Source organism: Haliaeetus albicilla, chromosome 3 (assembly GCF_947461875.1).
Source record: "Haliaeetus albicilla chromosome 3, bHalAlb1.1, whole genome shotgun sequence".
In the NCBI taxonomy this organism is placed as follows: domain Eukaryota; kingdom Metazoa; phylum Chordata; class Aves; order Accipitriformes; family Accipitridae; genus Haliaeetus; species Haliaeetus albicilla.
The window spans coordinates 15,052,102-15,078,164 of NC_091485.1; the positions used below are offsets into that span (position 1 = coordinate 15,052,102).

A 26,063-nucleotide genomic window follows, 5' to 3' on the forward strand; every position below is an offset into this window, starting at 1 on the left:
CTATGATGTACCATGCATCTTTATGATATGTTTAAGAAACTGTGCTTTGGGGAATTGCCTTGCACTACAAACAAAGCGGTGTAATTCTGGAGTCTGGGTTACATAAAAAAGAAAAACAAAACCCCCTCGTGATCCACCTCCTCTTTCACCCCCTCATCCATTTGCTTTACTAGAGCCAGCAAGAGCTATGTCCAGAGGGCTGTCAGACACAGCAAAGAAACATTCGCAAATACTCAGTTATTGCTACACACAGAAATCGTTCCCTGGCTTCCAAATCGGGGCCATGCGGGCACTGACGGATGAAGAAACATGTCATGACTGGACTGCGACAGCAAACAAAAAAAATAAAAAAAAAAATCGGTCTTTGCAGAAGTCGATGTTGCAAATACGCGTCGAAGAACGACGGCAGAATTTAAGACACGACAATCCACCGCGCTACAGGTGCGTGCGGAGCTCACACCCCCGCGACAGGCCGACGGCCACGGCCACAGCCCCTCTCCGGCCAGAGAACGGCAGCTGCTCTTGACATGTTTACTACCCCCAGCGCTGCCAGACGGGCAGCCCGTCCGGCTTCGGGGGAACTAACCCCCCCGGACCACCACCTCGTCACCCCGGTGCCGCACTCGGAGCCCTACAAGTGGGGATACGCGGATTTTTACGCTGCGGGGGCGGTTTCTCGCCCTCAGGCCGCCGCACCCGCCCCGCCGGCTGCCGTAGCGGGCCGAGCGGGCTCGGCGCGGGGCCGCATGGGAGTTGTAGTCCCTTTTAGGCCATGAAGGGGAAGGGAGGCGGACTGCGTTTCCCAAGGTGCACCACGGCTGCCGTTGGCCCGGCGGGGCGGGCTGGCGGCGGAATCGGCGCGGCGGTTGAATGCCGGCGGGGAGAGGGGCGCGATGGAGTTGTCGTCGCTCGTCAGGAAGCTGGGTAACGGCTCCCCTCTCCCTCCCGGGGCAGCGGGCTCGGCTGCCCAGGGGCGCCGGGGCCTTCCCGACCCCTCCGCGGGGCTGCGTGTGTGTGGGGGGCGGCGAGGGGCCTGCTCCCCGCCGGCCTACAGCGCTGTGGGGGTTTCACCCGTGAAACGGGCCCGTCGGTTGCGCGTGGGAGCCCGGCCGCTGGCCTGGGAGGGAGCGGGGGGGCTGCTTCTTTCCTCGGCAGTCGCGGAGAGCGGCAGTCCCTGCCCGACCTCCGCGTCCACACCGTCGCCCCCCCACCCCGGACCCCTCGCCAGTTTTCCGCCCTGTGTTTTTCCACTCTTCTCCCCGCTGCAGACGTGGGAGGGGACAGTGACACACGCTGGTGCTTCCCTAGGAAACGCCGAAGGCTTTCCCCTTCAGAAAGGGTGCCTGTCGATTCGATAGGCTTGGGTAGATTGTTTTTTTTGTCCGATTTGCGAGTCCGTGGCAGCTTTCGGTATCCACAGTGTACTGTGGTAGAAGTTTTCAGAATTGTGTGCTTCAAGAAAAAGGTCATCCTCATGTTTTACCCTTAGCATCAGATTATATCAGTGTATTTTTTAGAATTTCACACTGGGCAGACGTACTTGATTAGCTTACTGCTGGTGAGTGTGATCATGTTTCTCTTTCTGGTAAGCATAATACTGACAGCATAAAAGCCAGCTTTTTCACACATCTTTGACAGTATTCTGTTTGTCCAAATAAGAAATAAGTTATGTCAGATGATTTCATGGGGTTTTTAATCTTTTTTTTTTTTGGGGGGGGGACAGGTCACGAACTGGCAGAGATAAGAGAACGATCTCTGAAGACTATTCTGTTTAAATTGGATCATAACTTGATTTCATATGCTGATCTGGTCCATGAAAAAGTGCTTTTCCTTAATCTTTTGGAGTGGTTCAATTTTCCAGTTGTACCAATGAAAGAGGAAATACTAAATTTTGTGAACATCTTGATCAAGGTATGACATACTAACACTTATTTGCATTTAAACTATATGTATTTAGCATGCTAAAGCTAAATAAAACTGGATATTGTTTGCTTTTGTAGCTCCATGTAATGAGATTTTTAGAGTGTTTTGTAAAGACATGAATAATAAAACCACTCATGTGGCAGAAATGAAAACAAATTGAGTGACTTGTAATGGATCAGAGGGATAGCTGAAAAAAAAAAATCATTCTTTTCTGGGTTTCTACTTTAGTTCCTCTGCTTCTTCAGTTTCTCACTTAGTGTTTAATTTCTTCTTTGGAACGTGATTTCAGCTAAGCACTTGCACTGTTCCTGGAAAGTGAAGATTTGAACAGTGGTGCAACTTATTTTAAAAAAGTTGAGAAAACATTACAGGAATTTCAGAGATCTCGGATTCTTACATTCCTTGTGTTTTAATCACTAAACAGCAGCTATGCAGAGGGAAAAAAAAATCCCATCCTTGATAGTGATGGATGGTCTAAACAAATAAAGGCAAAATCTAACTTAACTTTTCATTACAACTCAGTCTTTTCTTTCCTACTCCTGCCCCCCCCCCCAAAAAAAACCAAAAAACCAAACAACCCCAAAGCTAACAACTGAAACCTTGAGACTCTTCAGGCTAACTTTGTCAGTTATTTGTCCTAATCCTAGCATCCACCTGCTGCCCAGAAAATGATTGGAATTGGTGCAGTGGAATTCTTCTCTCAGCTTCGCCCCAATGTGGATCCAAACTTGCAGGCTATAATTGATGGGATTGTGGATGGACTGTTCTTTCTTCCTTCTGGACTTCCTTCTAGTTCTTTATCAGTACGTTATCAAACTCGGTCTCAGCCTTCAGTAGATCAACCAGGTAAATTACATATTTTGAAGTATGATTTATTTCAAATGAAAGTAAATTAAATGAAAAGCTTCCAGGCTATGAAAAGTTGAGGTTTTCAGGCATGGTAGGCAAATTATTCCCGAGAGATCAGTGAAGTGTATGGTAAGCAGATTCTGCCAGAGAAAGTGTGAGTTAAATCAGATAGTGCCATTCCCATAATGGAATTCTCTGCACAAGAACAATCCTGTTGTTTGTAATCAGACCTTCTCTGTCCATTTCTTCAGTGTGTTATATCTTTGCTATAATGTAAAAGGGCATGACACAGGAGTAACTTCCAAAGACAGCTTTGTGGCAGCAAGTGTAGCAACTTTGGACAAACCCGTAATTAAGCCAGTATGCTTTGCTGCTTTTCTTTGCATAGTAGACTTTAACTTTGAAAGCAGTTCAAATCTTAAAACAAAAAAACAAAACAAAAAAAAAGAAGCAGTAACTGAGCCTAGTAGAATTATTTTTAAAAATACATTAGTTGTATGCTCTATCTGCTTACTTTTGGATAAGTATTTGTCATAGAAAAATACGTAAACTTTGTTTAAGATTTCATATTATGTTTGAAGTGCTTCTCATATATGTGAGGTGCTATTACTTGCTTCTGTTATCTAGCTTATTATCTATCTGTCACAATGATTTACAGTGCCTCTTAGATGTAGTCAAGAAGTAAACCCATGTGGTTCTCTTCTTCTGCCTTAAAAACTTTAGCACAAAGTATAGAGGAGAAAATTATGTACCATGGAGGTCCTTACTTCATCCTCCTGGTTCTTGTGGGAAAGACACTGCTGTTATACTGCCTGACACCTCTGTCACTCATACTGTGCAATCTCAGAAATAAAAGTAATTTTTCTATGATTTCTGCAGCCTATCTAATACTTAGAGTTTTTGTTTGCTAGAACTATGTGGTGGCTGGTGATTGATTTTTTTTTTTTCTTTCTCTTTTTCTTTCGTTCGTTCTTTCACATAGGAGCAGATTTTTACCTAAGATTGCCACTGTACGGGGAATAATATAATAATTTTTTACATATGCATACTTAAGCTATATCTTTTTGATTCTACCCAATTGAAGTATTGTACATAATTTCTACTTGTGCTGTAAACTATATACATGTGTGGGTTAAATAATGCTTAATAACAGTAGTGTTGGTTTTTTTTCTTTCTATGTCAACTTCAGTTACTGGGAAAAATTGTAAACTAATAATCTGGGCATTATCTAGTTTGATCCTTTGAACCAAATATGTTTTGGAGAGATTGATTTTAACGGTGCATACCTTGTGTGTATTTTGTTGTACAGTTTGTGTATTAATTACATGTATTTAATAATATACATACTATATACAGGGGGGACATCTTTTCAGCTAACCTGAAAAGATAGCAGTTTTGGTAGAAAAAGGTTTTGAGTGGTTAATTTAAAAAGTTAATTTTATTACTACATAGGTAGAGTAGAAGGAAATGTTTTTTTTGGCTGCCAGTTCTCCATCAGGCAATATATTTTGTTTAATTGTTTTTGCTATTGCTTGTATGGTATGTGAGGTAGTGTAAGAAAATGGAAAAAAACTTTACAGTTGCAGAATATGATTATAAAAACCAAACATCAACACATTATTTTTACTCCATTTTCCTGATCATCTGAGAGTATTCTAAATCAGTTTCCTTAATAGGTTAAAACTCAAGGGCAAAAGGGAGGCAGTTCAGGAAAAGCATGAACAAAAATTGAGTTTTGCTTTTGGCTGGTGGGTTTGGGTTTGTTTTTTTTTTTTGTGTGTGTGTACATTTTTTAAATTTACCCTTTATTTGTTTTAGTTCTGCCTCAAGAGGAATTATTCACTGGATATTTTTGTCAAGGTAGAAGTCATCTGCCGCAGTTAGAAATACCTCCCAAAAGAACAGTTGGTATGTGTAGTTATAAAATAAGGATATGTTAATTACAGAAAGTGCTTAGAGTTGTAATTTAGATAGAATTCCATTGCAAATATTGTTATTGGCTCTTCTTTTTCCTGTTGTTATTTTGTGAAATCTAGTATCACAGAAACTACAATTATAATGCTTATAAAAATGACATTCATCTTGATAGATCTTTCTCTTTTCTAGTAGACAGTGTAACTCTTTGGAATATGTAAAGTATGTTAAAATATGCTGTAATTTTAAAAATTATTTAAATTACTAATGCTTTTCAGAAGGTCTGTGTTCCATAATCAAAAGTGGCTGTTTAAGTACCTTTTTGTTTCAACAAAGCTTAGTCTGAAGTACCTTTCTGCTTTTTGGAAAACTAGATTAGGTGCTTTAGAAGTCTTTACCTTGTATCTAAGTGAAAACCAGTGTTACGCTTGTAGTTTTTGTCAGTAAAATTATATGAAAAGTTTCACTGACAAACATTATTTTGCCTGTACCAATATACTAGCAGTTCACAGGAGAGTGTCATATTTAACATACAGTACAGTGCTGAGAACTAGATTTTAAAAGATGGCTTTGGAGTTACTGCATGTAAATTGCCAGATTACTTTTTTAGCAGCATATCAGCTATCTTAGAATTGCACAATAATTATTACAAACTTTAACTTAAAAATAGCTTTAAAGTTATGTTAGTTAAAAAGTTATTATGTGTCACAATTTAGTAATAACTATAATTTGTACTGCTTTAAAGAGTAAAAGCATGAGGTCACTTTTCCATTTTTTAGAGATCATGCTAATAAATATTCTTTAGTAGCAGAACAAATTATAATTTGAAAGCATGATGTGGGGGATCGAGAACTCTTCCACTAATGCTGTGTTTTCTGTTTGCTAAAACTTTCTTCAATAAACGTATTTCATTTTGATTTGAGATGACCTTAGTACTTTTTTTGGTATTGCTGAAAACTCTCATTAGAAACACTTGAGTTTGTGTGAGTCTATATTTAGTAAAAGGTATTTCTATTTCAAATAGTATACAGTTCATAAGTTTTCAACTTTGCCATGGAAACAGTGTAATACTTCTATAAAATATACTCCAAAATGTCCACACTCTTTTTTTGCAGTGAAATGCTTGAAATTTTCCACATTTCCTTGGCTAACTCTGACTTCAACAGATAGACATGTTCTGTCATCAAATGAAAGGTACAGTAATAAACATTAGTTTGCTTGTAGTTTTTATTTTTCTCAGGTAAGAGTGGTTCTAAATTTCTGTCCTTCTGCATCATTAGACTGTTCCTGTAAATAACCTAATGAGTTAATTTTTGATAATCATAAAAGCTGCACTGAAGTTGGGCAGAGCAGATAAACGGAGTTGTAATAGAACAAGTTTTCTGTTAATGTCACTCTCCATTCTTTGTGTTTAATTCAGAATACCTTTTTTGTTGTTGTTGTTCATGCCACTGCAGTTTGTCTTCTAAATTTCTCAAGTGGATCAAAGATTTCATTCAGTTAATTTTAGAGCAAGCTGGAATAAAAATCACTATATAGTTCACCCGCATGACCACTTGGCAGAGAAATCCGTACTTCCAGTAGTAGGTGAACTAGGTTTAGGCCAATAAGTTTAGGTACAATGCCTCATCCAGGCATTGAGTCATTCAGATCATCCTCTGCAGCAATTTTTGGGGGGCTTTAACTTTCATTTAGAAAAAACAGTGTTTGAAGTGGCCCAAGGAAAAGTTCTGTAGATGGGATTCCTTATGAGTTGATCTAGTGTAGTTAGTCAACAATGCAGTATCACGGACTAGACTACTTAACAAGTCTACTCTTAATTGTAAGCTTTCTTGTAATAGGTTTTTGGGTTTTTTATTTTCTTTTGAAAGATGTCTGAAGCTGGAAAACCTCTTTAATATTTAATTTCCTTTATGCCTGAGTCCAGAAAAGGGACGCAGCTCCTTAAAACTGGACATGTTTGATTTTTTCTTTTTTTTACAGTGGTTTCTGAAACAGTAGAAAAAAGAAAAATTAAGTAGAATACACAAAAGTTTCTTATTATTTAATAATATACATGCTAGAGAATAACTAATAAATTTCTTCCTTTATGTGACTTCCCACATATGTAATTCAAGTGCTTTGAAGTTATACATGAAACTTAGTAATGAAAGAAACTTTCTTATTGATAAGAATTGGATTACTTGCTGTACCACTGAGACAATCACTAGCTTCACAGGGAATTTCCAGTCTTTCTTAACTTAATTTCAAATTCAGAATCAATAAAGTTATTTCTCTTCTGGGAACTTTATTTTACATGTGGTTTGATAACAGCTGGAATTGAGTTTGTTCTTTATTGTATACAGAATTATCATAGCTAAGGAATAATTCAAGTTTAAAAACGGTACAACAATAGAATTACAGCATTTTTTTCTTTAGATTCTTCAGTGTTGTGATTATAACTTTCTTATAAAGACTTGTTCAAGCTAATGATTACCGGTTCGGTTTTTTTTGTTTTAATACATATTTAAATATGAACTGCATTTTTAGCTCTTTGAGAAGTAACAACCAAAGTTTAATTTGGAGTACGTGTGAGCTTCTTCAGGATGTGATTATGCAAGATTTTCCTGCTGAGATCTTCCTTCAAAGGCCGAAGATTGTACAGGCAAGAATTCACATAAGGTTTAAGTTTTTTATTGTGCTATGGTATAAGTTGTGCCAAGTAAAAATTGATGTAAATGATACAATTTGTCTCTAAACAAAAAAGCTAAACAGAAGTTCCTTTATGTAAACTTTAGGAGCATAGAAAAGGGGACATTAGCTATATATTGTGTTTAGAAAGTTACTTGGTTGTAATAATGTATATTAAAGTAATACTTTGTTTCTTCTGGATAAGATAAAATTGTGTCACTGTCACATGCACACCCTCTAATGGGCTGCTATAATGGAAGTAGTGACGTTATTTGAAATATGTGGAACTTGGTTTTTCCCTTAGGACTGATAGTCTTGTATTCAGTACAAAACCAGTAGTTAAACTTATTTGTTCTTTGCTGTGATTTTTAAACACTTATAAACGTCTGTGAACTATATTTACCGCAAGACTTTTGCTGGTGTGGGTGTTCATGAAGGTGCATTAATGTTCAGCTACTAGTGTTGATGGTTTTGTATTTGCAGAGCCTTTTGTCTCTACTAAACCTGGCTTTTGGAGGAGATGGAAGACATCGGTTAGCTTTGCAGGCTGTGTCGTGCCTGCAACAGTTGTGCATCTTCTTGAGAAGCAGACTTAACTTCCACAGAGATCCAAGTTTTTCTTCCACAGAGCAAGGTAAGTATTTTTAAATATTTGAAATACTGTTTCAATGTTTGAAATATTGTTGTGTTTTTACTACAGGTAAGATTATCTAAAATTATATACAAAAAAACCAGAGCCAACCCACAGCTTTATAGCATATGTAATCTTGTGAAACTTTTGCTAAGTGATGTTGTTCTGTACTATTCATGTTAGTGAATATTTTTGGAATACCTGCATTATTTTAAAATACTTACTCATTTTTACAATTTTCTGTGATTCTCCATTGATCAACTTTTTCTCAGTATCCGCCTGTTTGTGTGTCAGCAGGAGAGGGATTTTTTTTTTTTAACTAAAACTAAATGAAATCTGTAAAATAAAAGTGGGCAGAGTTTCAGAAAAGTTTTCAAGCTATTAGTGCTTAACAATTTGGTTACTAATTCCATGAGCTGTGTTAATTTTCTTTTTTTATTGTGATGTCTGAAAGTAGTTTAATCATTGTTTTGGATTTTACAGTTATTAGGGCTATTTCACAATGTTCTTAATGCTTAAACTTTGTAGATTTAATAGTGTACATTAGTTATAATGATCTTCCTGTTTCCATTTTGTCAGCTGAATATAATCAAGTTTTTTTCTGTAAATTGGTAGTCTGGTTCTGTTCCTAAGATTGCCACTATATTTGGTGTCTTAATAAATGATACTGGCTGTTTTTTTGCACAACATCAACAAATCCAATAGCTTTAGTCAGACACTATGTTTGTGTTTTTAAAACTCAAGATTTATTATTCAGCTGTAATTTTCAGTGGTTTTGCCTTGGAATTGAGTTTCCACACTCTGTGCCACTACTTGCCAGCGATAGGTTGTCCTAGCTTGCTAATATTTACTTGGTGTTTTCCATATCCTACTTTAGTTACTTTTACCATTACTTCACTATGTAGTATCTTTCAGAATAATGGATTGCACTAAGTAAAAATACATGATTTGTGTTACATAAAGGTACAGCTTCCCAGAATTCATCTATATCTTACTGTCAAGAAGCAAGAGGTCGTCCTCGTTCTCGGAATCCATCACCTGGAAGTAGTAGCCCTCGGCCATCTGTGATTGGACGGACGGTTCAGCGTCCTAGAGGAGATGGTCAAGATTGGGATGCGGCATCTTCCAGGTGAATAAAATAGGAAATAACTTACACTTCAGTTAAAAAATTATTAATACAGGATTATATCATCAGCTGCTTGTCAGCCTGTGGGATGATGCAAGAGTTTTGTGAACCTGTGAAAATTCAAACCATGTTTATGAATTGAACAGTTAGTTCTCTAAGTGGTGTTCAGAATACATAAGAAGAGTTTTACCTGCCACATTCTGTACCCAACCAACATTTTTAATGAGATCTTAGTGTCAATTGTTATCGCTTGTGCGTGTGTTTGTAAGACACAGAAAAGCACTTATTCAGGCTATTGCCGTAAAGTCAGGGATTTTTCCTTTTCTTCAGCAGGTGACCCCATAAGTTCTTTTAAGTTGAATGGCCATCCCATACAGTGTACATTATTGTCAAAAATGCTATGCTGTATGAAGATTTCCATTAAAGTCTTGAAACTTTGTTGTTAAATCTGACAACAAATTTCAGTTGTATAACATCTAAAAATTCGACTCCAATATGAAATTACGAATTATCTGCATACCCTCAAAATGTTCAGGTGTTTGTTTGGTGTGGTTTTGTTACTCATCTTGACACAACAGACTTAAAGCTGCTGTTCAAGATCCAATGTCTTTTAGTATGCGGGAATTTAAAAGTTCTTGTGAATCCTTACTGTGTTCTTGTTGGTAGTGCTTTTGAGTCTCATGCTCACTGCCCATGAATCCCCTTTCTTAAAAGGATGTAATTTAGCCCAGAGACAGCATAAAGGAAAACAGGATGTTGAACAGAAAATAGACAGAGGGAAATGACTATAGTGTTGCTCTGACATTGCTGATTTTGATATGGAAGAGCTGCTTTTACTAAATCTTGTCTTTTTCAACATAATTGCAATATAAATTATTTGTTTATTGCCATTCTCTATGTAACTTCTTTTTCCTTGTTCTTAAATCTTGAGACTCTTCAATCTATCTGTTTGTCTGTTTCAAATTCTGCCTGGAAACTTAACCTTTCCTCTTCTGAATTGTTTTTATGATTGATACCTCTCCTTCCTTACCCTCTGGTAAGTGCAATCAGAACCACTATGTATTGCTGAACTCTTCTATTTTGCTTACAGTCTTCTATTGACCTCTTAAAATGAGTTGGCTTTTAAATTCTTAATTGCTTTTCTTTAGACATCTTTTACATTTAGACAATATAATGTAACACAGCCATGCCACAGTTCAGTTTCTTCAGCTTGTTTAATAATAAAAAAAGCAACCAAACAAAAAAACAACTTTAAAAGTCATACAGGTTTTTAAAGCAATTCAAGATTGTTAAATGCTGTTTAGGATAAGAAGAAAAACATTAAAAAACATTTGTTCTGAGTTGTATCAATTATAATGCTGCCAAGAGAATTAGATTCTTCTTGAAAGCAGTTGAAAAATAATAAATTTGTGAACTATATATAGAGCTCAAATTTTAAAATAATTATATATGTAATAACTATATGTATATTTCATAATACATACTTGGTTGCAGTTAAGGCTTTCTTGGGCAAGGGAGTATTTTCTGTTTTACAGTGGACAAGGAAGTCCTATAGGCTTAAACATAGGGCACGCTTACTTAATTTTCCTTCTAAGAATTCTGGTGGCTAGCCGCACAGAATGTTTTCAATGTAGTAGGTATAGTTCAGGCTGAAATCTGATTTAGTAAGTGGTCTTGCTTCAAGCAACTCATAGACTTTGTTCATCAAAAATAGCATGTCAAATCAACTGATTTTTCTCTTGCAATATTGTATTCATTGCATGTGTATTTCTTCCAGTACACGTTTCCAAGTGCATTTGAAGATGACTGCCAAAACAGTAGGCGTTCACTTCTGATGCTACCAGTTCTGACATTTAAAAAACCAACCAACCAAAATCCTCCCCTTCCTGCAACACTGGTAGATAGCAGAGAAAGATTAGGATGGAAGGAAGGATATGCATTAAGGAGGAGGACATTAAAATACTTGATGCTGTTTTTAACATCTATAGATATATGGGTTTTCTCTTTGCAAGAGTTAACTATGTCTCTTTTTTTGTTTTATTTTGTTTTGTTTGTTTGTTGTTTTAAGTGGAAACAGTACTCAAGCAAATGCAAACTCCAGAATCTCTCTGCATTCCCCACCTGATGTAGGACATATTGACCTACCAGATGCTGAAAATGAGGACACTTTGGAATTACAGATGAAGCAACTTAGCCTTCCTCAGTTCTGTGTTTCCATCTTGGAAAATGCAATACCTCTTCTAAGAACAGGTGAGAAAGTTTTGAATTAAGCATTTCACTTACGTATCCTTCCCATCTTTAGTACAAACCTCTTAAGAAGTTGGTATTATGAGGCGAGTACCTCAAATAAATAAGGCACAGATGATTACTGATATACTATAGCTAGTTATAACAGTTCTAGGGACTTTGTTCAGATCATAAATCTTGAATCTTCTGGTTGATTTCCAGAATGCCTGCAGAAGTTTCAAGTGCTTTTTACTGTTGGTGGAAAGTAGTGGTAGGAAAAAGTGGGTGTGTGGTGGAAAAATGGTGTGGCTGGATAAAATGTCATTCAAGAAGATGAAAAAATAATGACACTTAAAAGACGTGTTCTGATGTCTTTGAGCATAGAGTTTTTCTCCTGTTGAAGAAATAAACAAAAATTCTGGAAAAAGGTTTGTTTTATTCTTATGAATGCAGTAACAAATTTTAATTATGTTTTAAGAACCATAAATAATGATAGTCTAATTGCAACAAATGATTTTTATTTTAATTTACAAAGGTTCTAAATTGCAAAGGGTTCTTGAAGGACAGTCTTTTTGCTCTCAAGTTGTTTAAAACAGTATTTAGTTGTAAAACAATGTCATTCAAAACAGGTATTGGTACATGTGGTAAGGTTTGCAAATATACGAGCTGGAAATGTGTATCTATCTATAACTAGAATACTAAAAGTTGTTTTTTTAATATCCCTATCAACATTTCCTGAGTTGGGTAGAGGCTTTAACTTATAAAAATTGTATGAAATATGTACGAAACTTCCATTTTCATGATTGTTTTTATTTTTTAATGACTTTCTGTTCTGTTGCAAAATACTGGTTTACTTGTGTATTTGACAGTAACATCAGCATTAATATGTGTCCACAGGAAAATTTATTCAATCTTCATTTTTTTTGGTAATAAACCAAACTAAAATGAATAAAAATTTTGTTTTCCCCTTTCAGAATAGTGATATTTAAATATTCATTCTGGCATCTTCTCTTTTATTTATAATGTAAAACTGCAGAAAATGTGTTTTCTATCTTTTCCATTTCTGGCGCATGTCGCTTCAAATTTGCAGAGTTAAAATATAGTGAGTTTTTCCATCTTTCAAAATTCTTTCTTCGCATCTTATCATAGAACTAAAGTATCATTTTCAGATGAAGTTGATCTGTCTTTGTTTCTCTTGCCCTCAGTTTTTTCACACTCTTTAAACTCTCCTTTCTTCCACTGTGCTGTAATGAGACATAGATTGTAAGCAAACTAATATTTTTATCCTGTTCCCATTGATCTGAAGTCCTGTGATCTGAAGGCACACTGTGATACTGTGAGACAGTAACACACAGTAACACTCTGTTTCTCATGTGGTTATATTTGCCGAATTGTTTTCTTCAGTAAAATCTACAGGCACTTTTATTAACATTATTATCACCTTATACAGTATAATGTAGATTTTTCTTTTTTTTTTTTAAACTGTTTAAATTACTCAGCAAAGGAAAAACAGTAAGCTTACTGCAAAATTTGCTTGCATTTTACAATATAATGTATATTTCAATTAAGCTCAAATTCTGTTCCTTGTGGAGATGTTGATTGGAATCTTTTTTCCTTTTTGCTGACCTGTCTTGTGAGTGAAGTCCTTTCAGAAATCAGTAGTGGTGTGGGTTGTGGGTTTTTTTGTTTGTTTGTTTGGTTTTTTAATCAGTTTTGAGCTACCATACTTGTCTGAAGTTCAGTGCTTATACTGAGTGTCTTAAAGTCAATTATTTAAACTGGAACACCAAAAGATTTGTTTTACAGTCATTGATTATATCTGTCTTACTGTGCATTTAGTAATAATGACCTCTTAGCACATACTAATTGCCACAGGTGTTGGGAAATGAGTATTTTGCTGATTCATATAAGAGTGTGGTAGAATGAACTTGTGTGTCTGTAGATCATGGCAGCTACAGCAAAGCATTTTTGCAGATGTTATGTTTAGTTATTAACTTAAAAATATTTCTGAAACTATAACTCTAGTTAAAACCACCGTTATTTAGTACTTGCATTATAATGGAGAAATTTATTAAGTCACCTTTCAAATATTTTAAGCACAGACATTTGATTAAGAATTTGCAAAATAGTTAGGAAGAGAGAAAAAGTGCTTTTTTGAGTTTTCAGGCATATACTTTTCAAATTGACAACGTTTTGCCTAAAATAAATGGAAAACAGCACTTCTGTGAGACAGGAAAAAGCAAGCTTTCAAAAAAGCCCTCTGTCATTATCTGCCATATGCTCACTCAGAGCAGATCACTTAGGCTGCAAATTGCATGAGCTGTGGACATTGTCACTACATATATAGTCTCACACACACACATATATGTTTTTTCCTCAAGTATATCAACAAGGCTTCTACAGTGTGTAAGATCTACAAAAGATAGAAAAAGTGACAAGGAAATTAATGTTCAATCATAACAAGCAGTAGAGCTTGCTTTTTTTTTTTTAACAGATTTTGAAGGATGCAAAATTTTTATGGTAGTTAAAAAATAAATGGGAAATTCAGTGGTGATGTGTGAAATCTATCCATGGTCTTAAATAGAAACATACCATCAACAAGTAACTAAGCCAACAGTTGCACTAAACTGAGTATTTGGGGGAAACTGTTACCGTATGGTTCCCTAGGATGCCAGACAATTTTGGCATCCTCTTTTGTATGAGGTTGAAAATATTTGGTCTGGCTCCAGATATTCTGCCTTGTTCTTCATGAAACCTTCTAGCCTTTGACTGCTTCTCTATTGTCTCATTATCTGGGGACATTAGGGGGAGGCTTATATTTGTAGTAAATGTAGGCTGTAAATGTTTAAGCTCAGGCCAGGTTTCTTTGCGGCCCTTTGTTCAAGCACAAAACTGCACAAAGTATAAAAGCCGCTAATAGACAGACAAGATAAGAGTTGTTATTAAGAGATACTGAGTCAGAAGGAGCAATGAAAATGAATAAATATTAGCCTAAAAAGAAGCAGGGAAAATTGTTACAGAGAAAAGTACAAGTGGATAAAGTGGATATTCATCTCCTTGCCTTTCAAAAGATCTCAAACAAAATAATCCAGGAAGACAGCTACTGCTGCTATACCAAAAATGCAGTTCAACAGGAATAGGTGATACATATGGAAGATCTGTAACCTAGCTGGCTGGGTGGGGGAAATAAGTGACTTTATGCTGAACTTCAAAGAAGTACAGTAATAGGATTTACAGCTGTAATAAAGTTTATGTAGTACTGTAGGATTTAAGGAAATGCAGTCTTTTTTCAAGTATACGATTGTTGTCTTCTGTGATTCAGAGCTATTGGTGGTTGAAGGCAGTTAGCATTAGTTTAGTAGAAGTGTATAGCAAAACTAAAATATCAGAATTTCAGATCTGGAATAATCCCTTGTTCTAAATGGTGTTTTCCGAATATCATAATATAATATTTTGTCTGTATTTGAATTTTTCCTCTCATTTGTATTCCTAGGCAGTAGGAGAGTGACGATGGAAGTTCTTGAATTGCTTGTTGAAGACATGTTCCTTATTGGTGATGCTATTTCTGAAAATGTTTGGGAAGATGATAGCCTTTTTGCGTTGGAATTGGTAAGATTCTTTAGGCTTTGATCAGCCATTTTTAACAGTCTGCTTTTATAAGCCTCTGACATTTTCTGCAGTGATTCATATACGTGTCTAATCTTCTGCTGAGCTACCCTTTTGAAAATCTTAAATAGTTTATTACTAGTTCTATCACCGGCACGTTATTATTTTTTTTTTTTAAATGCAAGTTCTTTTACTAGATGATACTTGAAGTTTCACCTCACAAAAATAAGTAAGGAATTTTGTCTTGTAGTGAAAGGCTGTTAAGCAGCTATTGAGAGAAACACGTGTAGGGAAGGGGATCTGAGGGAAAAGTACCGACTACAGATGTTGGAGACCAATTTGATGTAAATGACAGCTTTCACTTTCTTTACTCCTTATAAACTATTTGTTTAAAATTAGGGAGGTAACTGTTTAGATCCAAGACTGCACTTGTAAGATACGTGGTACCCATTTCCTACACAGGACCTATAGATGCCTGCACAGATTTCAGCCATCCTTAACTCTGTTGCTTTCCTGGGAAAGAAAGGAGAAGGCTTTTTGGCCAAGGAGAGATTCAAAGCATTAAGGTGCTGTTGACCAAACAATTTAAATTGCTGGAAATACATATCAGAGCACAGCTGAGAGTTGTTATATACATGAAACATCAAATTAGTGAATGACAGATGAAGTAACAATGGCCGACTTGCTTTTTTGAAGACCACTGAAAGCTGAAACAAGCCAGCACGACTTACACATGTAACAAGCATACCAGAGTTGCAGACTGAAACTTGTCTAAAAACTTGAGTTGTGTAGTCTTACATGCACATGATTTCAGTTAGAATTCATGAAAATACCACTGAATATGAAACAATAGTATTTCAATAATTATTAAAATATTACTGTAGGCTTCCCTATTCTCTATTTTACAAATTATAATATTTGTTATTTATAGGACCTAGCAGTGAATGAGAACTTATTTCTTTGAATCTAGTGTACTAGATAGTTATAATTGATCAACATCAAGTCAGTACTGAAGATTCCTTGCAGAACACTTAATCTAAGAAGCTTAATATAATCTTTTGTCTCATTGTTGTATGACCTGAATCAGTATATTCCACTGTATATAAATCTGTCAAACCACAGTAGAAACTGTGAGAATCATCACATGTACATCCTACTGATTGTTGTTAGTAGGATAATGTCTGTTTCCAGGCTACTAAGAAGCAAAACTCTGCAAATAAGCTGGGTAATTGTATATGATTATATTGATTAAAAAAAAAAAAAAAAACAAACTTTGATGATATAACTTCATTCCATTGGTAGAGTTTTGAGATTTATTAGTAAAACACTTTTCAGATACAAAATTCACCTCCCATTGAAAGTTATGAATCTACATCAATTTGTGATGCACAGCTGGACTGTGCAGTGCAATTCAATAAAGCTAATTTTGATAAAGCAATTGCACGGCAGGAGATAAAAACAGTTCTTCAACTTTCTTAGTGTTTGAGTAAATAAAAATAACTGAATGGACAATTTTAGGAAACAACTGTTAAACTTACCTTTATATTATTTAGTACTATATCAAATAAAATGTCTTTTATCAGAAGTAGACTGTGTTTTTGGAGTTGATAGGCTTCAGTGCTTAGAAAACATGCTTCCTCTTTGTGTTTTGTATTGGCTCCAAGGGAAGGAGCTCATGTGTCTCCTTTCTAGGAAACTTGAAAGGATATCTTGCATAACATTATTGCTTTGTTTTTTGTTTATCCAATTTTAAAACTCTGCACTGGAATATCTTTCTGAAAAAGAGGTATTTTGGAAAAGCCCTTCAAAATTACTTAAGTTTGTAACTGTATGTATTTTGTGCAAGTTCTTATGCTTCCTTCCTCCCGAGTAAAGTTTTTACTGTTTTCCAGTTTTGGCATGTGTATGTAAGTAAAATTTGATTCTGCCATGTCAAAAAGTTAGATAGTGCAGATTGCTGTAGCCCCTCAGCTTTTTTGGATCACTAGCTTTGAGACAGTCATCCTTGTCTCAGGGAGGAATAAAGTTTTTGAATCTGTTGATTTGAGACTCCGTGGTCTTGAAGCAGAGCCTCTTCCTACTTCTGCAAACTGTAGCAGGGCAGAGAGAAACTTACATTTTTGAACTCCTGAAGATGAAAATGAATCCTTTTCATATTCCTGTGTAACAACATGTGTTGATAATTACTTTAAAAGACTGATTTGATTTAGTCAATTGCTTCTTGTCATTTTCTTCAACTATGTTGTGTCAGATAAACAGTGCTTAACTGCTTAGCAGTGATTATAAATTTCTGGAATTAATAAGCTAAATCTCACATGTGCTATTGCCTTATTAATCATTATTTGGCATTCCAAAACTGGTAACTGAAATTAATTTGACCTTTGTTCTAGTGTCCTTAAGTACAAACCTGGCTTTTTCAGGTGACCAAAATTCTAGAAACTAATTTTGTTTTCTCCAGTGTCAGTGAGCTGGATTTATGCAAATGATAGTGGTTCTTGAGTATGATTTTACATAATCTGGGAAATGTGCTGCTGTTTCCTTTGGGAATAAATAGGCATAAAAAAAGTTTGATGTTCTCAAAGTTTGGATTGAGGATGGTTAGGTTTTTATTTATTTATTTATTTATTTATTTATTTTAGGTTTTAAGATAAAGCTTTATTAGCAGGTTCAAACCAGCTTCTAATATTTCCATATTAAAAGTGAATTCCAAAATAGTTAAAATTCCAGAAGTTCAAATGTGTAGTGAGCAGAAATTAAGGAGGGGGAAAAAAATGGGGGAGGGGGGACAGTAACCAGGAATGGGTAATTACTGACCGAAGTATTCAGAACTACAAGTGAAGGTAGAGTGAAGTCTAGACCTAATGCACAGTTCTGTTCAGATGACAAACAAAATGCTGTGTATTTTGTACCATTTCTGCATTTTTAAGTTATTTGGATAATTGTGTTAATGATGCTATGAGTGCTGTATAAACACTGTAAAGATACAGTAATGTTTCAATTATTTCTAATGATTGTATTTCTGATTTTGTTTTCAGAAAGCCAAATTGCTTCTGGTTTTGGGTTTGCTTGGAGAAACTATATTATATCACAAAACTAATATAAGTGCAGAGCAGCCCGAGGTGATGTTGGTGCATCACAGAATGGCATTTATCAGCATTTCACTCTTCACTGTTAGATTACTGCAAATACTTCTCCCTGTAGAAAAGGTATGCCATCACTAATTTTAAGTGATTGTTTTTTGGTTTTGCATTTTAAGAGGGCAAAAAGTGATACCTTCCTCAGTGATTAATACTGGGAAAATAGCCACTGGACAGAGAAATTAATGTGATTTATATTGGCTGATGTATGATCACAGAAGGCAACTTTGTCCATTCTTCAGTTATCAGTGCATTCTGCAGGATCTTCTGCATATTTCAACTCTTCAAAAACATTTTTAATAGAGTATTTTAATGAGTTTTTGAAATTCAATGTTCTTTTTCCTCCTATAGTGTTTTTTCTGGTATGTTGTATAGTCTGCCAAGCTGTGCTGCCCCCTGCTCATTTATAGTATGTGTGCAAGTAAGGCTAAGTAAGACTAGAACTACATAATGTTTAAAATCATTACTCTTGATCTGATGGAACATAGTAAGCAATTATGTTTTGTGCATCACAGTGATTTTAATTATTCTTTGCTTCCAATGCTCTTTAAAAGAAGTTCTTTTGTAGCTCTTGAGTTGGTTTATTTATTATTATTTTTTTCCTGTTTATTTCAGGGCGGGATCCAATGATTGGAAGTTTTTGTGGGATGGAAAGTGTTACAAGATGTTTAAACCTGTATGGGTTTACTTTTTTTGGATCAGTTTTTATTGCAGTGTAGCTCTTTTTTAGACATTGTTCAATCTGAGTAGTAGATTGATTTTCAGTTACGGGCTTTTTGTCACAAATGTTAAGTCTTTTAATATAAGCAGTCTCTTGTACCTGCAAATAAGTGTAGACATACTAATCTAATGACTTTATAATTTTTGTCTTTATGTTCTTATGTATATAATACAAAATCTCAATTCTGTGTATGACAGAAGTTGGAAAAAAGTTAACTGTATTTGAGGTCAATTTTAGTTGAAGGAATACTGAACACTTGCAGTAAAAAAAACCCAAAACAACAGCAACAGAAATCCCAGTTCTTAGTATGTGATATTACTATATGGAATTGTAGACTGCTTTTACTACAGAAATAATTGTGGTCTGTGTATTCTCTGCCATCTAGTGGTTAGACAGTAAAATGACCCTGGCCGGTGGAGTTGGTAGTGCTGTGGCTGGATCACACACAACTTTTGTGACTGGTTGCAAGTCTGACATTAGGACTGACATCTAATGAACTCTCACTTTTAATAAAAAAAAAAAATTCTTCATATAGAACTCATTTGATATGTGTTTCTTTCTCTCATTTTTAAGTAGCAGCAATAGTGATTGTACTTGTCGAATGACTGCAAGTGCTGTTGTTGGTTTTATTGTATTTTCAGGCTGTTCTTCTGACAGTTATTTTCTTTTTCAAAGGCGAGTAAAGTTTTACAAAAGAGTTTGCTGAACGCTTTATTTCTTCTCTCTCTGGATGTGTCCTTCTCCTTGGAATACCCAAGCATTCATGAATCCGTTGCAGCCTATCTGGAGCAGATGAGTACTGAGAACTACAGCATTTATAAACAAGTTTCAGAAGCTGCGTATTCGATCGAATGCACTTGTAGCTTTATGGTTGAAGTTCATAAGAAGGTGTGGAATTTTATTACATAAAATATTTCCTGTAGGCAAATTTTGTTACTCCACTTCCCTTTCTCCATGGTAAAAACTATAGTCTAGCATAGCTGAAGAAAATTCATAAGTATGAGTATTCCATACCATGCAAGGTGTAGTTAATTTATATTTTTTCCAGTAATACTACTCATGATATTTGTAAAAATCTTATCCTAAGTAAAAACAAAGAAATAAACACTTGGAGGTTGGAAGTGGGCACAAGACCTTTTATGGGCAAAGAAGTAAGAAAGAAGCAAATAACTCTGTTTAAATATATATATAGTGTGTGTGTGTGTATGTTGTCCAGTATTTAAATACTTCAGAAAATTCTAATTCCCAACTACTTGGCAATTGTAGCTCTAATAAACTACTACTTTAGACTGTGTAAGATTTGTGTTTCACTTTGTTATGAAAACAACTAAATTACTTTCCTTTATTAGTTAGTAGTTAAGAGACTAGTACATTACCGAAATACTTTTTTCCATTACCCAAATGGACAAGTAATTGTGCAAAATACTTGATGCATTGATACTAAAATAAATGAATAAAATACAGCAATATAAATGTAGTGGTATCTTAAATCTTGAGTTAATCTATCCTTTATATAGGCAGGTTCTGAACTTAATAGAAGCAATACTTTGCTCATAAAATACTGTGTACAATGAAAATAACTCCATCAAATTTAAATGGTTCATGTTTAATGTATTTGGTAACCAAAAGTATGAAGACATATGTACTTAAATTTAAAAAAAACAAACTTGCTCTTTAACATTAATAGTGAATTGTTCAAAGTTTAATAGTTAAATCTTTCATTATACTCTTCTCATAAAATGCATGTTGATTAATCAAAAAAATTTTTTTTTAAAAAGCATGAAGTATTCAAGGATGAGTCTGTTCTTGGGCATTTTAGAAAGTGTTTTGAACAGACTTATAGTGTTCATGCTGTGAAATGTTAGACATACATTATTCCCATTGACTTTAATAGAAGTTTATTTGGATTCAGCAGCTGAAGGGTTTTCAGCTCCCAGGAGTAGGTTCTAAAATTTGTTTGTTGACAATCTATTGAATTTATTAATCAGGTTAATTATAAACTTCTCTATGAAAGGCTGAACGAAACCCTACTTAGTAGATGTATTAAATGATGATAAATTCAGAAAGATTATGCAATAACATTGTATAACTTTAATATTACTAATTCTTATAGTTTCTTTCTCTTCATTTTACTTCTCAGGGGGACAAGAATCTTTCTGAATTAGTAGAATTGGCAGATGAGGCCTTGTGTAGTCTACCCTACCATCAACACTTACCCTTGCTTCAGGAATGCATTCATATATGCTCAAATATGTGAGAACATTACTACTTAAAACTCTTACTTGAAAAAATATAATCTTTTCTTATGGGTAAAGTTTCTCAAGTAGAAGCCTAACTTGTTTATTCCCTGTACTTGAACAATTGTTTTCTTTTAGCCATTGAAAGGTTTCTTCTAAATAATTTGTTTCATTCTGTAGTGGATTTCTTGAAAATTGAATTTCAGGTGCTAAAAACTCATGTTTTGTTCTTTTCTCTGTATAAGCTTTTATGATTTTGTATATAAAGCTATTATGTGATTTACAAAGAAACAGTCTTAAAATGCTTTGACCTGTCTTTCAAACTTTTTTTAAATTCCTTTGTTCTAAGTGTATTTGTGTAACTTACTTGTATTTTACTTTCAGAAGTCCTAGAGGACTTATTTTATTGTAGATGCTGTATATTACAATACGGCATTTTGTTTATTAAACAGCATGTTTTTATTGCTTTTTGGATTTTCCAAGTTAGAGAAGGTCTCTAGTTAGAGAATTTAAGTTACCCTGTGATGCCTGAAAAAGTTCTGTATCGAACACTTAATTAGAAATTCAAAATCTTATTTTTATACTGATTCAGAATTTTACTTTAGGGATTTTTTTTTGAAGGAAACTACATTTAAGAGGTGTCTAAGTTTTGTTTGTTTTTTTTTTAAATTGTGAAACGTCAAAACACTTTTCTGTCTTCTAATGCTTTTAGAATTAATTAGTGTTTGATTACTGTTTCAGGCAACAAGAAATTCACTTCAGTATTTTAACTAACATCAATTCACTTTGCGATAGTGAAATGGACTTTTACCTCTACAAGGAAAAAATTCTGAAAGCGTAGGATTTTTCTTATAATCATATAACATGATCTAAGGAGCGTATTGAAGCTCAACCTCAAGCTCATATGTTTTCAGATGAACATAAATGTTTGTCACGCTCCTAAGTTTGATGAATTTTGAAAAACTATATAGTCTTTGATTCACTACATGTATAAAAAAATAAAAGTGCAAATGTGAAGAGTGATACTATAATTTTGGCAAAAATATTGTGATCTCTGAACTTCTGTCTGTCAAGTCATTTTTCAGGATGTATACTTTTTTAGGAAGTATTTTTCAGAGATTATCCTGAAATTTAACAATAAAATGTTTATAGACAACTTTGGGTACTGTAAAATGAACAATAGTTAAATTAATTATTTTTCATTTTTAGTTGGAAGTCTGCTGAGGCTAACTCATTGCTCCAGGCTGAGAGTCAGAAGGTGCTTCTCCGTCTATTGTCTCATCCTTTGCTGAATATAAAGGCTGAAGCCTATCGCTGCTGTTTGGAAGTGGTTAAGGTTAGAACTAATGCTTATTTAATGCTCTTGGTGTTGCACTAAATAATGTGTATTATATGGTTTCCTCATAAAAAGCATTTCCAATGCAAATTCTGTTTATTGTATTATATGCTGTGAAATCTATATAGGCCCGGGCTTGCAGGTTGCTGTTATATTTTTAGTATTAAATCAACTTGGTTAGGTTATACTTCAGGTACTGCACTTCAGAACGTGAGGATCTCTAAAAGGGGGAAAAACAGTGACTGACAATTTTGTTTTTTAAAAAGATTCTTAATAATGCTGGTCACTTTGCATTTTTTGCTGCTGCTATACAGAAATATTTCTATTTAATTTTGCTTTTGAAAAGAATTCAAGTGTTCAGTTTTGCTTGTCAGCTGAAATGAGGTTCATAGAATCACGGGCTTGCTTGGGTTGGGACCTTTAAAGATCATCTAGTCCAGCTCACCCTTTCACTAGCTCAGGTTGCTCAGAGCCCCGTCCAACCTGGCCTGGAATGTTTCCAGGGATGGGGCAGCTACCACCTCTCTGGGCAACCTGTGCCAGGGTTTCACCACCCCCATCATAAAAATTTCTTCCTTATACCTAATCTAAATCTACCCTCTTTTAGTTTAAAATCACTACCCCTTGTCCTGTTGCAACAGGCCCTGCTAAAAAGTTTGTCCCCATCTTTCTTATAAGCCCCCTTTAAGTACTGAAAGGCAGCAGTCGGGTCTCCCTGGAGCCTTCTCTTCTCCAGACTGAACGACCCCAACTCTCTCAGCCTTTCCTCATAGGAGAGGTGTTCCATCCCTCTGCTCATTTTTGTGTCCATCCTCTGGACCCACTCCAACAGGTCCATGTCTTTGCTGTGCTGAGGACCCCAGAGCTGAACGTAGTACTCCAGGTGGGGTCTCATAACAGTGGAGTAGAGGGGCAGAATCACCCCCCTCGACCTGCTGGCCACGCTTATTTTGATGCAGGCCAGGATACAGTTGGCTTTCTGCGCTGCGAGCGCACATTGCTGGCTCATGTCCAGCTTTTCATCTGCCAGTACCCCCAAGTCCTTGGCAGGGCTGCTCTCAATCCTTTCATCCCCCAGCCTGTTATGATACCAGGAGTTGCCCCGATCCAGGTGCAGGACCTTGCACTTGGTCTTGTTGAACCTCATGAGTTTCACATGGGCCCGCTTCTCAAGGATAAGATTTTTATTTCCTTCATAGCAATTTTTCACTTTCCTCTGGCGTTTTTGTTCAGTTTCTTTTTTGTACCAGAGCAAAAATTGTTTTGACTTGACTGCTTTTCTGCTTTTGCAAGGATGTTTACTGAAGGAAAAATAAACCAATAACATATTAATAAAATACTGATGCTTTCAGAATAAATATTTTAATCTAGATTACGCTTTAATTGCTTAGACCTTTTAAAAATGTGTAAGAAAAATATCTTCCCCCCCATGTATAAAAGCTTGGGTTGTATTTAAGAATAATTTGTTCTTGTTGTTTGGGGGGGTTGTTTTGGGTTTGATTTTGGGTTTGATTTTGTTTTATATGGATATTTTGTCACTGCCTTAGCTTTTTATAAAGATAGCCCGGGGGTAAAAGTATCACTGTACTCAATATTAAGAATAGCAATGTCATTAGGTCATTTTAGGTATTCAGGAATATTGGCTCACAAAATAAAAATCACTTTTCTGTTTTGTTATAATACTTTGTCGTAATTCTTCTTTTCTGTATTGGACATCAACTAAACTTATTGTGCTTATAGCACAACTCACTAATGTACAAAGATGCTGGAGCTAGTCTTTTGCAAAAAAAAACAAAACCCTATCTCCCCTGAATGACATTTGTATCTTTTTGAGATTTTTACCTGCCTGTTTTAGGTTTTGCTTATTTTAATGTAATACCAAACAGTATATAAAGTTTGTCTAACTTATTTTCATTATTATTTAAAATAAAAACAAAATTATTTTTTATTTCTTAGTCCTGTGTAGCAACAGGAATTTTCAGTCAGTGATCTATTAAGATGGTGTTTCTTCCAGAGCTGTAATGTTTAGCTTTCAGAACTGTAGTCTTTCAGTCTGCATGGAGAAAGCCTTTCACTGGATGACAAATTCAGGCAGTCTATAAAACAAGATGTAATAGTAGAGACTGTCTTGAATTTTAAAACTAACCAACTTTATTTTTACTGAAGGACTGTTTAGGTATTCATAATATCGCTAAGCCTGTGTCTTCAATCTGCCACGGAGTACATTTTCTTCTTCATCCAAAAGTTTTATATGAAATCTGTACGTTTGGCCTTCAGGAAGATAAGAATGAGGTATTGTGTTTAGTAGCTATGTTTATAAGTTGATATGCATGCAAAGTAGGTGTTGATATTTTCCACTGTGGTCTAAGGCTTACCTGAAGTTTTAACCACATACAGTTTCTTGTATGTAGAAAAGCTATGCAAACAGTGAAGTTGTAATAAATGGAAAGATTTTTTTTTTTGTGATGAATTCAGAGACAAAATAATGTTCTGTGGATAGGATGCCATTAAATGTAATAAAGACCAATCAAAAATGAAGTAAGCTATGTTTTTTAATCTTTTCCTGAAATATATTTGGCCCTAATAAAATGTGCATATGATGAAATGATATGTATAATGCTTTACATTTATGGAAAATGTGAAATCTCAAGTTTTTGTAAAGGTGGGATGACCTCTGAAATGTGTGCATTGGTTAAGGAGCAAAAAGACGTTTTAAATTTGCAATGTCTTTGCTATAAAAATGTATTTCATCACAACAAACACACCTGTGTTTAATTAACTGAGTATTATGAAAGTGTTTTATAGCATTCTAGAATAGGACCGAGTTTCTCTTGGGTTCATTTATATGCATGAATGCTTAACATATAGCCACTATTTCCTAGCTTATGTATAAAGCTGAATAGGGAGTTCTGAGGGGGGGCGGGGGAAATTATTTAGATTATTTGTAACTGCTTTATAGCTGATCTATAAGGTCCCTACAGTCAGAGGGGAAAGAATGTTGACTAAAAAAAATATTTTTTTTTTTCAGCTTGTCTCCTGAAATGAGATTTATCTTTTTTTAACACAATACTGTGCACAATTACATTTAGAAGGGATTTTTTAGATGTTAGCATTTTAAAAGGAGAAGAAAAATATCTTTCATAATGTGCTATGTATTTGTACTTGTACTTTGTAATTTATCTTTTCCAAGGAAAGCATTTATTTTGTTTGACTACTTCCTTGGATGCCTTATTAAAAAGACTGCCAGTTTTTTCTTTTAGTGATTGATCAAGGATAACAAATAGACTTCAACTGATAGTGAATTTAAAAAGATCATTGAGACAGAATGCATGTTTACAAAATTATCTCATTTTGTTCTCTTTACCTTATAATGCATTCTTATTATTCTTCTAACAAAATATATAATGAAGATCATTTCCAAGCATATTTTTTATTACTTCTTGGATGTATATCTGCTACTTAAGTTTTCATAAAGCATCAGTTTAATCTTTCAGGCATGTGACAATGAGAAGAAATTGAGAAGAATCTTGTATTACAAGGTTGGGCTTAAGATTTGTCATGTGATTTTACAAATCTAGTCCCTTGAAGATAGGCTAGAGTGATATTATTAAAGGCTGTTCTTGTTGCCTGGGGTGAGAGGATTTTTAGCTCTGGCATAAAATGCAGGTTTTTAGCTGCTAAAGGTAG

The 26,063-nt window shown here is 35.0% G+C and overlaps 1 protein-coding gene across 1 annotated transcript in view; it reads left to right on the top strand.

Moving 5' to 3' along the window:
- The first annotated feature begins 822 nt into the window (after positions 1–822).
- RTTN (rotatin) overlaps positions 823–26,063 on the top strand; it is a 91,617-nt gene continuing 66,376 nt past the window's right edge. The window contains exons 1-15 of the mRNA XM_069778880.1: positions 823–924; positions 1,724–1,911; positions 2,571–2,769; positions 4,591–4,680; positions 5,802–5,880; positions 7,216–7,330; positions 7,840–7,990; positions 8,951–9,116; positions 11,182–11,363; positions 14,833–14,948; positions 17,981–18,151; positions 19,479–19,691; positions 20,944–21,056; positions 22,250–22,376; positions 24,543–24,668. Coding sequence (XP_069634981.1) covers positions 894–924; positions 1,724–1,911; positions 2,571–2,769; positions 4,591–4,680; positions 5,802–5,880; positions 7,216–7,330; positions 7,840–7,990; positions 8,951–9,116; positions 11,182–11,363; positions 14,833–14,948; positions 17,981–18,151; positions 19,479–19,691; positions 20,944–21,056; positions 22,250–22,376; positions 24,543–24,668 — 2,067 coding nt within the window. The 5' untranslated portion in view covers positions 823–893. The remainder of the gene's footprint in view (positions 925–1,723; positions 1,912–2,570; positions 2,770–4,590; positions 4,681–5,801; positions 5,881–7,215; positions 7,331–7,839; positions 7,991–8,950; positions 9,117–11,181; positions 11,364–14,832; positions 14,949–17,980; positions 18,152–19,478; positions 19,692–20,943; positions 21,057–22,249; positions 22,377–24,542; positions 24,669–26,063) is intronic.